Source organism: Haliotis rufescens, unplaced genomic scaffold, assembly GCF_023055435.1.
Source record: "Haliotis rufescens isolate VD_foot unplaced genomic scaffold, xgHalRufe1.0.p SCAF_6, whole genome shotgun sequence".
In the NCBI taxonomy this organism is placed as follows: Eukaryota; Metazoa; Mollusca; class Gastropoda; order Lepetellida; family Haliotidae; genus Haliotis; species Haliotis rufescens.
This window is the reverse complement of record NW_025964334.1, coordinates 13,353,825-13,367,944: the sequence shown is the minus strand read 5'-3', so window position 1 is coordinate 13,367,944 and position 14,120 is coordinate 13,353,825. Positions and strand designations below refer to the sequence as shown.

At 38.0% G+C, this 14,120-nt stretch overlaps 1 protein-coding gene across 1 annotated transcript in view; it reads right to left on the bottom strand.

Moving 5' to 3' along the window:
• LOC124135470 (tRNA (guanine-N(7)-)-methyltransferase non-catalytic subunit wdr4-like) overlaps positions 1-14,120 on the bottom strand; it is a 160,568-nt gene that overhangs the window by 135,226 nt on the left and 11,222 nt on the right. Inside the window, exon 3 of the mRNA XM_048386021.1 lies at positions 8,221-8,295. Coding sequence (XP_048241978.1) covers positions 8,221-8,295 — 75 coding nt within the window. The remainder of the gene's footprint in view (positions 1-8,220; positions 8,296-14,120) is intronic.

The following is a 14,120-nucleotide window of genomic DNA, read 5'->3' as shown; positions in this document are numbered from 1 at the left end:
TTGTTACATCCTTGTTAGTCACTTCTGTTCATTTGTTACATCCTTGTTAGTCATTTCTGTTCATTTATTACATCCTTGGAAGTCATTTCTGTTCATTTATTACATCCTTGGAAGTCATTTCTGTCCATATATTACATCCTTGGAAGTCATTTCTGTTCATTTGTTACATGCTTGTTAGTCACTTCTGTTCATTTGTTACATCCTTGTTAGTCACTTCTGTTCATTTGTTACATCCTTGTTAGTCATTTCTGTTCATTTATTACATCCTTGGAAGTCATTTCTGTTCATTTATTACATCCTTGGAAGTCACTTCTGTTCATTTATAACATCCTTGTTAGTCATTTCTGTTCATTTATTACATCCTTGTTAGTCATTTCTGTTCATTTGTTACATCCTTGTTAGTCACTTCTGTTCATTTGTTACATCCTTGGAAGTCATTTCTGTTCATTTATTACATCCTTGGAAGTCATTTCTGTTCATTGATTACATCCTTGGAAGTCACTTCTGTTCATTTATAACATCCTTGTTAGTCGCTTCTGTTCATTTGTTACATCCTTTTTAGTCATTTCTGTTCATTTGTTACATATTTCTTTATTCATTTCGCACTATAGGCCATCAGCCAATTGTACATTTAGATAGTCAGGTCCACAATGGACTTCATGGCATGATATTCATGGCATGGAATATATATAATGAGAGGTTTTTCATGGTTTCAGCATGGCATGATGACAACAATATGTTAAATTTATGTAATGTAGGATGGACATAATATTTTCCAGGAATATATTTGTTTCTAAGATTGTTATATGTTTAACAAATTAACAGAAAATGATATTCGTCTTCGATAAGACCAATATTACAGAGGTTACAAAGTCTTTGGTCTCTTGGGACATTATGATATCTCCCCACTTCAATATGGAGTGTATGAGAACTACAACAATAGCGGAAAAGCGCAGTACGACATTTATCAATATTGATATTTAGAAGATACGGTTCAACACAAAAATTTGATTTAAATATAGAATATGTATGCATTTTCAGACTACTAGCAATATCTGAATGTCATTCTTGTTCATGCATATATTTTAATCGTGATACAAATTCAAATACAAATGGTTTTGGATAAGAAACTGATTGGTTTCCCCAAACATAGCTGAAACCAAATATATATAAGGTACCGAATTAATCGTGCCATTTACAGCTTCAGTAAACAACAGATTATAGCTCTTTCTTGGGTAACGACTATTAGGCATAGATATAACCTTACACCAGTAAGTAATACAATGCTTATATGCTGAAATGTACAAAGGATATCGACCACATTCGCTTTTTACGACATGATCGGGTGTCGAAGACTTAATGCCTAAAAATTGTTTGCATGCTAATAAATGGATCTGTTCAATTTCTTTGTATTTACTTAAGACCCAAATTTCAGCTCCATATAACAATATTGGTGCTACTTTGGTATCAAATATCTTGAAAAATACTTTATAATCAAATGGTTTTACATTCCTGAGTGATTTTAAAATACCAAACAATACTTTTTTTGGTCTGAAGTGCAGCATTGCATACATGGTTAGACCAATTTAAAGTTTTTGAGAATGATACACCCAAATATTTATAAGAAGAAACACATTCCAATCTGACATCTCCATAATACCATTTTTCATTTTTAGACAACATTCCTCCTTTACTGAACACCATTACTTTAGTTTCATCAAAGTTAACAGTTAATGAATATCTATGGCATAAATCTTTAAGAACATCAATGCGCTTCTGTAGGCCAAATACAGTATCAGCAATTAGAGTTACATCGTCCACAAACAATAATAAAAACAGTTGAAGAAGTTCTGGATGGAACTGGATTCCTGGTTGACATTTGGATTCAATTTCTGGAGCCAAGTCATTAATGAACATATTAAATAGAAAGAGGCTTAGTATACAGCCTTGACGGACTCCAATATTACACAGAAAAAAAATCTTAAAGTTGGTTTTCATGTTTCACACAGGAGATAACATATTTATAAATAGATTGGATATTTTTATACATCTTTGGCGAGACTCATACGCGCCACAATTTTGATCTATCAATAGAGTCGAAAGCCTTGGAGAAGTCTACAAAAAGCGTATACACTTTACTTCTCTTTTTACCTAAATATCGCCGAATGTTAGATTGCAATATAAAAATATTGTCAACTGTAGAGTAGCCCCGACGAAAGCCAGCCTGGGATTCGACAAATCTATCACATGATTCACCCCAAAACTGTAATCTCTTATTTAATGTTAGTGTAGACTTTACTAAAATTACTCAGTATTATTATACCTCTGTAGTTGGCTGGTATTTAAGTGTCACCCTTTTTGTGGAGGGGAACAATAACTCCATGTGTCCACATAGAAGGAAAGTATGCAGCATCAAACACTGCAGTAAATAATAAAGTCAAGATTGGACATAGTATATCCTGGGCATATTTAAACATTTCAGTTATAAGTTTGTCTGCACCAGCTGATTTACCGTATTTTAATGAATTAATAGAATTAATAACTTCCTCTTGGAAATGAGAGAGTCAAGAATAGACTCTGCAAGCTGATCGGTGTTCGTATTTATATGTTCATCTTCGGTGATTGTATCAGATTTAGTTTTAAGCATACCATGAAAGTACTTGAACCACTGGTTTATGTTTATGTCCAGTTTTAGAGTAGGCTGAGTGTTAAATAAACGCTTCAACGAAGGCCAGAACAATTTACCATTATGTATGTTACATGTATTAACAATTGCGCTTTTGATGTCTCCTTGATACTGTTTCTTTTTTTCACAAGTAACATTTGTATATTGATTTCTTTGACTTATATAATTATCTAAGGATGACTGATCTTTTTGTCGTTTAAAGGATTTAAGTAGTCTAAGTCTAAGGAGATTTTTCACCAGAACATATTTATTCTCATAGTTTTGATTTAAAAAATATCTGATTTTGCAGGTGTGAAGGAAAAAATATCATCTCCATCCTGTGCTATAACTGATTGACTGTTTAAAGCATTTTGTCATATTTCACACAAAAAAATGGGTGCAAAAGAATCATAAGTTTTGCTATTAGATCACAAGAAAACATTTAGTGAAAGTTATGATAGGACCTGTGGCATATACAATATTTACTACCATTTTTCATTAACATAAAAACAAATCACCATTCCACACAGAGTTGATGGGAATATTTACTGTTTCATAGTTACATATATCCAGCCATCAATATTCCATGTTTGTGGTTTAACGCCGGCTCAGCAATATTCCAGCTATACAAGGCAAGTCTGTAAATAATCAGGACCAGACAATAGAGTGATTGACATCATGAACTATAATCCACCTAAATGGGATACGATGACAGGGTTAGAACTAAACTCAAAAGTTTTACTAGCCCGGGGAAAGATAAATTGACCTTGTAATGCTAAAACAATGGGAAAATTTGGAAATTTGTACAAGTTCAACAAGAATTTGTGCTAGCCCCTGCAGTAGCTGATGAATATCATTATTTATTTAAATGTGAATTCTTTGCTCTCTACAGATTTCTACACATCCCCGAATATTTTTATTAGATCCCCAATACCCATAAATTAGCAAGACTATTTTCCCATCAACAGCACTAAACACTTGCAAATTTTATGCATATTTACCTCTAAAACCCTTCATCCTGATGTTAACCTGCAAACTATGTATACAATGTCTTAAATTGTTTTATGTATATGTATCTAATGTTAATGATATATTGTGCTCATGTACCACCATGGGTGGTTACAGGTAAATGAATGAATCTGAATCTGAATGTGCTAGCGCGCTAGTGTTAATTTCTAACCCTGGATCATGACATGCATCAACAAAGTCACACAATCCATTAAGTCACTTCTTACAACCAGAAAAGGTTGCAGGGGACCTATATTCTTAGCCAGAATCCCCACGAGTCCATCGAACAGCAATATAAAAACACAGAATTATTCACCGTTACATACAATATGACAGTCTGGAGCAGTCTCTGTTTTATTATCATCATGTCTAATATTACCTTAAACAACTAAAAGCAGACAAACTGAAACCCTTAACTTAAATAGTAATGAAATAGTCTGTTTCCATAAATTTGTTATGCATTTGGAACACACCACCAAAGACTTCTCTTTCACTTAATGAATAACACCATGAAATTGTAATTATCAGATTTGAATAATCCCCCATGCAGGTTATGATCGTGAAATATACGTTGTCTCGCCGAAAATAATCTGATTAGGCCTTCTCAAAACTAGTCACACATATCAACCTCTTATGACATGGCATGAAGCCTTTGCTTGAGGTTCACTAATTAGAGCTTCCCAGCCAGGAATAAAATCTCATCAAACCGTATCACTGAACACGACAACATTGTCAGCATCTTCCATCTAGGCCAAGCTAAGAAGCATGTGTTCCATGCATTCCGACTTACAGATGAAGTAAGGGAAGACAGAAGTGCCACACCCTTTCCTCGGTAGGAGGCGTATCTGTGTTTCAGACATATTGGCCAAATGAAATTAACAATGAAATTGACGAGCATAATAATGTGTGTTTCTGCCATGTCATCCTTTACTGTCAACAGTAATAGAAACTAATGGACTAGCGTCTTTCAGCTGACAAATCTTTTTGTTAATTATTGAAACTTATACATATGTGTAATTTATCACCAATGCATATTTTTAAGGTTTGGTCTTATTGATGACAAATTAATTTGTCTTTGTAGGTAAATGATATTTAATGCTTATCATGTTTATTGTGGAAATAAATGTGATTTATCATTTTTTACAAATATGGATTTTAAACTTATTGATGTCAAATAGTACATTGATTTGATCCTTTGAATGCTGTGAAAGGGCTCCTCAAATCCTTGAGGTTTGATAATAGAAATTGAATCCTTGGCCACCTTTAATCTTTAGACATTTAATTTCATGATTATGTGAAGGATCTTTGACATAGCATTCATTGCAGACCTACACACATTACTTGTCAGGTTTTCAATCACTAAACACAAAATGATCAGTAAATCATCAGACAGCTACAAAAGAAATCAATTAAACCAATAATTACACAACCATAAACCAAATATTTAAAATTAAAATTTTCAAAACATCAGGCAACTAAGAATTCAAATTTGAAAAGATACTGTTACATCAAAAATTTATCACCCAAAATATATTTCTCTAAAAGCTCCAATCTCAAAGATGTGACGACCCAGTTTCATTCTAATTATACACCAGGGCAGCAACAATTGTCAAATGTCAGCCGCCGAGTTTAAGTTATTCCCAGTTTACAATTGTAGGTAATAATATTATCCACAACGTCTTGAGAAAAGTCGATGAGAATAAAGATGAAATTATCCCCCCTGTCGCAGCTGGGCGACTTGAAGTAGACTACAGGCACGGGGACAATGTGATCCCCGCAACATATGGACGAGCATTGTCACAGGTGGGAGGCCCTGAACAGTGCTTGGCCTCTTGGTAAAGAAATACAACCATTCTCATTCAATAGGCTTCCAACAGCAGTTAAGGACCCAACTCCGTCTTGACCAGTTTTAGTCCATTAATACCTTGGAGTATTTGCATTCTTTTATCCCCAGTCCCACTCTCAAACTTTATATGTACATTTCTAGGTTATTGATCGACCACAGCTTGATAATGGTTTGTGACGCATGTTTTGCATCGTGCACGCGCCTGACTAACGGACGCAGAATCTACACCAAATATGCGAGCAAATATGCCTCATGTGGCTGATGTTTGCCGAGTTCATAATTGTGAAAGTACCATAAACTGTCGACAAACTGCATGAGTATGGTGTACAGGTTTATCGTCCATTTCCATCTTTGATCCCATTAAGTCCTTTGAAATGTACAAGATACATTTCATTTAAACAGCCACGAAAGCGACAATGGTCTCGAGGTTTCAATATCTTGTTAAATGTCACTCTCTTGCAATGCGTCGCGAGTCCTAATGTCATGCTTTTGTGACACGATTTTATGGGCTTGCATCCATGAAAAGCATAAGTGAAAACTTTATTGCCAAGTTTATTCAGTGCTTTTAAGAATTCGATCATTAGAGAAAGCAAAACATTTAACCTTCGTGTGTCAAAGGGTTCTACAGTACGTCAGTAATACTGTCTTTGACAGACAGCCATAATCAGAAGAACAGCAAGATGTGTTTTCGCAGTATTGGAAAATTAGGCCATATATCATATGAGTGAGTGAGTGAGTTTTTAACAGTATTCCAGTTATATCACGGCGTATCAGCTTAATGTGGAAGGAAAGCCAGAAGTGATGCATGTCTCAGACGTTTACCACTTCGGTGAAACCCATGAGCACGGGTATATAGAAACATAATTGGGATTCGAGCTCACAATCATGCTCAAAAGACGCAACTCTGTACAGCGAATCGCAGCCCCTTAGACGACTGGGCCACCCATGCCCCCATATATCATATGAAGATACCACCATAACTCATTGGTTTTTAACCCTCCCACCTCCAAGAATGACAAAAGCTTGGCCCCTTAGTCATTTGAACATGTCTCCATTAGAAAGATAATCACCTGAATATACCACCATGAGAAAATAATACTAAAATGGACCGACACCTAATTTTTGCAAGTGACAAATACATTGTCAGTAAGTGCTTCAAGACATCTAATGCTTTTGTCTTTGAAAGGAGGAGTGCTATACTTTGGGGAGCCTCACCACACATCATGTCTAAGAACATCCAGCATGTCAGAGAACCATTTTTTTTATTTCTGAAAAAGCTCGGGACAAGTTATTTTTTTCAAGCATTTTCAGGAATGGATATAAAAATTCTATCTCTATCTCTAGTACAAACTTAGACAGAATTTCTCTTCAGCTTCAAATCAACATCCAATCGAAGTTACGTAAAGATCCGGAGTAGAATAGGTCTTCAGCAACCCATGTTTGCCTTAAACCCAGACCCTGCTTGTGGTATGAGGCGACTAACGGGATCGGGTGGTCAGGCTCGCTGACTTGGTTGATGCATGTCAATCCAATATCAATCAATGGATTGTCTGGTCCAGACTCGATTACTTACAAACCGCCGTCATATATCAGCCGGAATATTGTTAAGCGCTGCATTAAACAACAAACAATCAAACAATCAAACAAACAAACCAATATAGTTCCTCTTCTGAATGCGAGTCAGGCATAGATCTACATTCAAAATCACGGTCTTGCCTGAGGGAGCCTTCAGATATTTAACTGAATCAGGAGACACTTAGATTTGTTATCTGGAAAAGATGTTTCCCCCCGAGTACTCAGACAGGGGAGTAGAGTTCTTAAGCTACAAGACGCAAAGACGAGTCAAATGCTATGACAGTGCTATGTTCAATCTTGAAAAAAAATTGGTTGGCTATTTTTAGCATTGGAACTGAACTTAAAACAACACAGTGGTGGGAAATGGGCCGGGGTTTTTAATAGAATGGAAATTTAATACACAGGATAATCAACGATATAAGATCCCAGCCATTATCGCGAGCAACTATCCAACTCATCCCCAGGATCACCATCCACAACCACCATACCACGTCATACCAATAGACATTACGAGATGGTACATGTTGTTACCCTGCCTGGTGCTCAGCAGTGAGGAGATAAAACAAGGACTGGTCAGCTCAAAATCAGTAGAATGTTTGAGTACAGTACTCATGTTAAACCGTGGCATGGTACCTCAGGCTAGGACTACAAACCTCGCATCATACAAGTACCCACACACTTACATGCACGCTTACATAAAATAGAATTGAACACAACCTTAAATCTCATTGCACCAGGTGTTAGGACACAACATAAAGACAACCTGTATGTGTTTGGGGACAGGTAAGGTATTATAGGAGTGGGAAGACTGATGAGATTAAGGGGGGGAGGGGGGACATGAAAAATTGATACAGAACAAGTGGGGTGTCGCGCCAAAATATTTCACACCTATATGGGTGGGAAATGTAAAAAGGTTATGTTTTTTTTTCAAATAAAAATGTTATATACTTGAGACTGGTCATTTATCATAGGAAGGGTGGGTCATGAGAAAATGTTCATGTACGGCAAGGGCATAAAAAATGTTACATAAATTGGGAGGGAAAGCAAAATTTGATTCAGATATTTCTCATCAGACACCCCCACTCCCCCTAATATATGACAGCCACTATTTCCACACCGGACATACCTCTCCTCCTCTTCCTCCTTCTTTCCTTCCGTCTGTCCCTCGGGGAGCGTCACAGTTCCCCATCCCTCATACGTCCTGCAGGTACAGAGAGAAGAGTACAGACAGAGCACATCTTTTGTTTGTTTGTTTGTTGTTTAACGCTGCACTCAGCAATATTCCAGCTGTATGACAGTGGTCTGTAAACAATCGAGTCTGGACCAGGCAATCCAGTGATTGATATCATGAGCATTGATCTACGCAATTGGGATCGATGACATTCTTCAACCAAGTCAGCGAGCCTGATCACCTGATCCCACTAGCCGTCTCTTACGACAAGCATAGTCGCCTGTTAGGGCAAGCAAGGGTTGCTAAAGACCTGTTCTACCCCAGATCTTCAGGGATACAGAGCACATGTAAGTCATAATATGCCCACCCAGATACCACTATACTTGAGTCATGTTCGTTTGTTTGTATGTTTGCTGTTTGACAATGCATTCAGCAATATTCCAGTATATGACAGCGACCTGTAAATAATCAAGTCTGGACCAGACATCGAAATTGTGAGCAACGATCCAAGCTGTGGAGGTACGAGGACATACTATCAACCCAGTCACCGAGCCTCACCACCTGATCCATTCCGTCCATTTTATGACCAGCATGAGTTGCTAAGAATGATTTCTAACCCAGAAACCCCACAAGTAGTCCAGAGGACGATGAAAATCGTTTTTTAGCAGGAGAAAACACATACAAAAATACTTCAGACAAGTGAATGTGCTGCCACCACCAACCTTCTGTCATGATAACAATGGCAACAACGACAAGTGTCTCAATAACTGCCACGTCCCACACTGAACACTCAAGACAAGTACCCGGAGAGCGGAAGGTCCAGGGTTCGATCCCCGGCCGCGTCATACCAAAAGACATTAAAAGATGGTACTTGTTACTCTGTCTGGCGCTCGGCATTAAGGGGCTAAAACAAGGACTGGTTGGCTCGGAGTCAGTATACTGTGTCTGAGTGGGGTATTCATGTTAAACTGCGGCATGATATCTCAGTGGGCTAGCACTATAAATCGGCATCAGTCCGGACTAGTACAAGCAGCCCCACACACACAAGTGCATGCACGTCGCTATATAAATGCAATAATCTTGGACGGGACGTTAAACCCAATTTCACCTCACCTCACCTCAAGACAAGATGTGAGTGAGTCGGGTTTAACAACACCTTCATCAGTTTTCAGTTACAGCATATATACACATAACCCAACTTTTGAGAACCAGAAAAATGACTCTATATAAAGGGGTCAGCCAATGCAAAGGTTACACTTTCATCAAAATATTTCTGTTGGTAAAAAATGTACATCGTATCACTTCAGGGGAATGAACAACGCATTAACAAACTTTGTCAATAAAAATGTGAAACTTGCGATAAAACATCACAAGACATGATGGTTTACCCTTGAATTGTATTTCTTGCGATGCTAGGCATTGTTTTATATGGAATAAGATTACCATCTGTATTTTCTCGTAAACTAAGCCAGAAATAGCAATCAGCTGTACACGTTTTCTCCGAACCTATAGGTGATTCAGTTAAACAATACCCAATAAAATCTTGATGCCATGATTGGAAAAAATTGTATCTGAAACTATTGTTTTAACAGGATTAACATATTCTGAACGTTTTACTATATATAACTTAATAATGTAGGTGTCAGTGTCTGCTTAATGTCTGCAACTTGAAGGCCTTCATGGGGTGGTCGGGTAGCCTAGTGGTTAAAGCGTTCGCTCGTCACGCCGAAGACCCGGGTTAGATTCCCAACATGGGTACAATGTGTGAAGCCAATTTCTGGTGTCCCTCGCCGTGATATTGCTGGAATATTCTAAAAACGGCGTAAAACCATACTCACTCACTCATTGAAGGCCTTCATTGAAGTATCAGACAGATTTGTTATTAGAAAGTAATAAATATTGCTTGGTTCTTTCATGCAAAATTTCAGACCTTATTGTTCTATAAGATCAATAAGAAGAAGATCACAGACATTACATCTTAACAAAGCTCACTTTACCCTTCCGTGCAGGTGAGCTAAATAAAATTCCTGCAAATTTTAGTGCTGCCATAATTTCAGCTTGCTCCAACCCTGAAGCAATCATGGTGAGATTTTATGACTTTTCAAAAGCACTGTATATGTAGATCAGGTTACCATGGTTACAGGATAAATATCATATGCTAATGGAAGTAGCTCTGTTGTGCCTGAATAAGTTCTATATCCCCAAAGAGTTAACCATGTCAACTGAACCTGACCCAATCTTCGCTTCCTTCACTCAAATCACTATCATGCTACACCAACCTTGTCAAATTTCAAAAATGGGCCCAGAGGATAGATCGAGACAGACATCAGGCCACTGTATATCGTGGCAATGCATGAATATTGATGATCTATGCCAGATCTTTATTAATCTTGTAGCCAATGAACCTCAATCCATTTCAAAATGACCTTAATTATTAAATATTTACTGTCTTGTTTTGTTTGTAAATAGAAGTACCTGTTACACAACATAGTTTTCTGCCCCGGGTACCAGAGTGAGTGAGTGAGTGGGGAGTGAAAGAACCAAGCAATATTTATTACTTTCTAATAACAAATCTGTCTGATACTTCAATGAAGGCCTTCAGTGAGTGAGTGAGTATGGTTTTACACCACTTTTAGCAATATTCCAGCAATATCACGGTGGGGGACACCAGACATGGGCTTCACACATTGTACCCATGTGGGGAATTGAACCCGGGACTTTGGCGTGATGAGCAACTAGGCTACCAAACCGCCCCTCGGGTACCAGAAAGCCCATGACCTGAAATGAATATTTCACAAAGTATTGGTACTTCTTATATTTTTAACAGAAATTAGCATACTTCTCACCCATAAATTCACTCTATTAATACAAACATACTTTATATATCATGTATGCATAAACTATTAAAGCTTATTTATTACCCATTGGGTTAGAAATAACAGTTCCTAAAACATTTACGTTCACAAGTGCAAATATCACTTCAAGGACATCAGTATATTGTCAACTTCATCCAGATTGTATCATTGACGTCATTCGAATCTTACTGTGCCGTAAGGTCGGATTGACGTCACACTGACAATTATGGTTTTCTGAGGAGGAAGTCGTCATCAGTGCATGTTTTCTTCAGGGGAGCTCAAAAGTTGGTTGGTTGTTTGTTGTTTAACGCCGCACTCAGCAATATTCTAGCTATATGACGGCGGTCTGTAATCTGTAATAATCGTGTCTGGACCAGACAATCCAGTGATTAATATCATGAGCATCGATCCACGCAATTTGGATCGATGACATGCATCAAACCAAGTCAGCGAGCCTGACCACCTGATCCCGTTAGTCGCCTTTAACGACAAGCATAGTCACCTTTTACGGCAAGCATGGGTTGCTGAAGACCTATTTTATCCCGGAATCTTCACGGGTCAGAAGTATTAAGAAATAATGGGTAATAAAGAAATTATTTCAATCGCATGTGTGTCATACTGATTTTAAGAAACCCAGCACAGATTTTACATATTTTTGCAAAATTCATGGTTGTCTCATCTGTGATTATGAAATAAAGTTGGGCTCATAGAAAAAGGATGAACGTTTTATGTTCTCTCCAGCAGAACTCAATTCCAATTTTCCCCTGACTTGCACCAAGTGAAACCCACTGAATATCATTATGACAGAACCCTAACTTCTATGTCAGTATGTTTTCTGTAAACACTTACACACTTCAAATGAAACTATTTCTCCTCATGTGTATAACCAGTACTGGTCACAAGCCACTCTTTGGGCACGGGTGGCCAAGTTGTCGAAGATGATGCAATTTCTTTGGAGAGTTGCGTCCCTTAGGCGAACCAGAAACATATGATCGTGGCTTTGATTCTTGGTTGCCCCAGATAATGTTTCTGGATTTGTCAGCACCATACCCATGCTCATGGGTTTCACCGAAATGGTAAACATCTAAAACCTGCAACACTTCGGGCTTTCCCCAAATTGTAATATTCGGTAATATTCCAGCTATATGATGGCGGTCTGTAAATAATCAAGCCTGGATCAGACAATCCAGTGATTGACATCATGAGCATCGATCCACGCAATTGGGATCGATGACATGCATCAACCAAGTCAGCGAGCCTGACCACCCGATCCCGTTAGCCTTTTACGACAAGCATAGTCGCGTTTTACGGCAAGCATGGGCTGCTGAAGACCTATTCTACCCCGGATCTTCACGGGTCACGGCAAGCATGGGCTGCTGAAGACCTGTTCTATCCCAGATCTTCACGGGTCGAACAGCATGTAAGTAGGTAAGTGAGTAACAATGAGTTTAGTTTTCTAGCAACATTCCATCAATATCATGGCAGAGCATATGACATATGTAGCAATAAAAAGGCTATTAGACGTTTGCCACTTTGGCGACACCCGTGAGCACAGCGACAAACGCTGACAAACAGAAAGAAACAATTCAAAGCAACAATCTCTGGTAAGGGACATACTGGTTACTGAAACAAATGGGCCACCCATGGAATAAATCACTCCTGTCATATTTTAAGAATTAATAATGTATACATATGGAAAATGAGAGTAAACCGTTACTTTTATTGCCCATCTCTTTCCTTGTGTCTCTTTAAAGGAATTCATTATTTCCTTCAACTAAAAATGTCAGCTTTTTTAAGAGAACTAAATAGCTGTGTCAGCTAATGCCTTTGAATAATTTCCAAAAAGCTTTCCATTTGACAGAAGGACATTTATGAAAATGACTTATTTGTGCTTAAGGTGTGAAATCAGATTGCTTTGTGATCTCTCCTTTGTTTGTTGTTGTGAGCATGTGTACGCAAACACTGCTCCAAAATTCACCTTTGGGTCGGTCTTTTTCAACCACGAAGAACAGTTTAATTAATGCCAAACCTCATTAGTTGACTTGACACTATTACCATGAGGTTCACACTGAATGCCTCAAGCTTCCCCCTTGGCCTCTGTCCAACTTCTTGACCAATCTGTAAGTGATCTTTACAAAGCACCCCCCTTATAAAACCATTACTTTACAAAGCGCCCCCCATATAACACCATAACTTTGCAAAGCGCCCCCCATATAACACCATAACTTTACAAAACAGTCCACATTTTCTTGTTCATAATTCTCATGTTTTACAGATAACAGCAGCACAAAAAGGGTTATCTAATCGACAAGTGACTATTATCAAAAACGTTTTAGCGTCAACAACATTTGAACAATTTGGCCGCTACTGTGCGTCCTCTGAAAACATATTTAACTTGTGTGTAGTTTTAAAGCTCCCCCACCGTGTCAATTTTCTGAGCATTCATAGCTGGAATATTGCTGAGTAAGGACAAACACATAAACTAATTATGAGACCAACCATATAATATCCTTGTGGGGGAGTGGCACTTTTGTGGAGCCAATCACAGTTTTTTACAACACAAGCATGTCCTGTAAATAAATGTTCCACTATAGGACCTCTTTAATATATGCACGAGCATATGTGCAATGGGAGCATCACAATTACAATAGATCCGTGAAGATCCGGCTTGGAAAAGGTCTTCAGCAACCTGCTGTATCCCAATTACATGGATCGATGCTCACGATGTCAGTCACTGGATTGTCTGGTCCAGACTCGATTATTTACAGACCTCCGTCATATAGCTGGAATATTGCTGAGCGCGGTGTTAAACAAACAAACAAACATAATGACAATGACTTTCATCATAATCATCTACTTTTATTTACTTTCTTATGAAAGATGGAATATCACAGTACAGTCTACACTGCCTCTGGGGTTCAATCCTATTACAACAATAATGAGATTTTACATGTGTCAAATATAGCTTTAATGTGATGCTGTGTGAAAGATGGGCTCCCG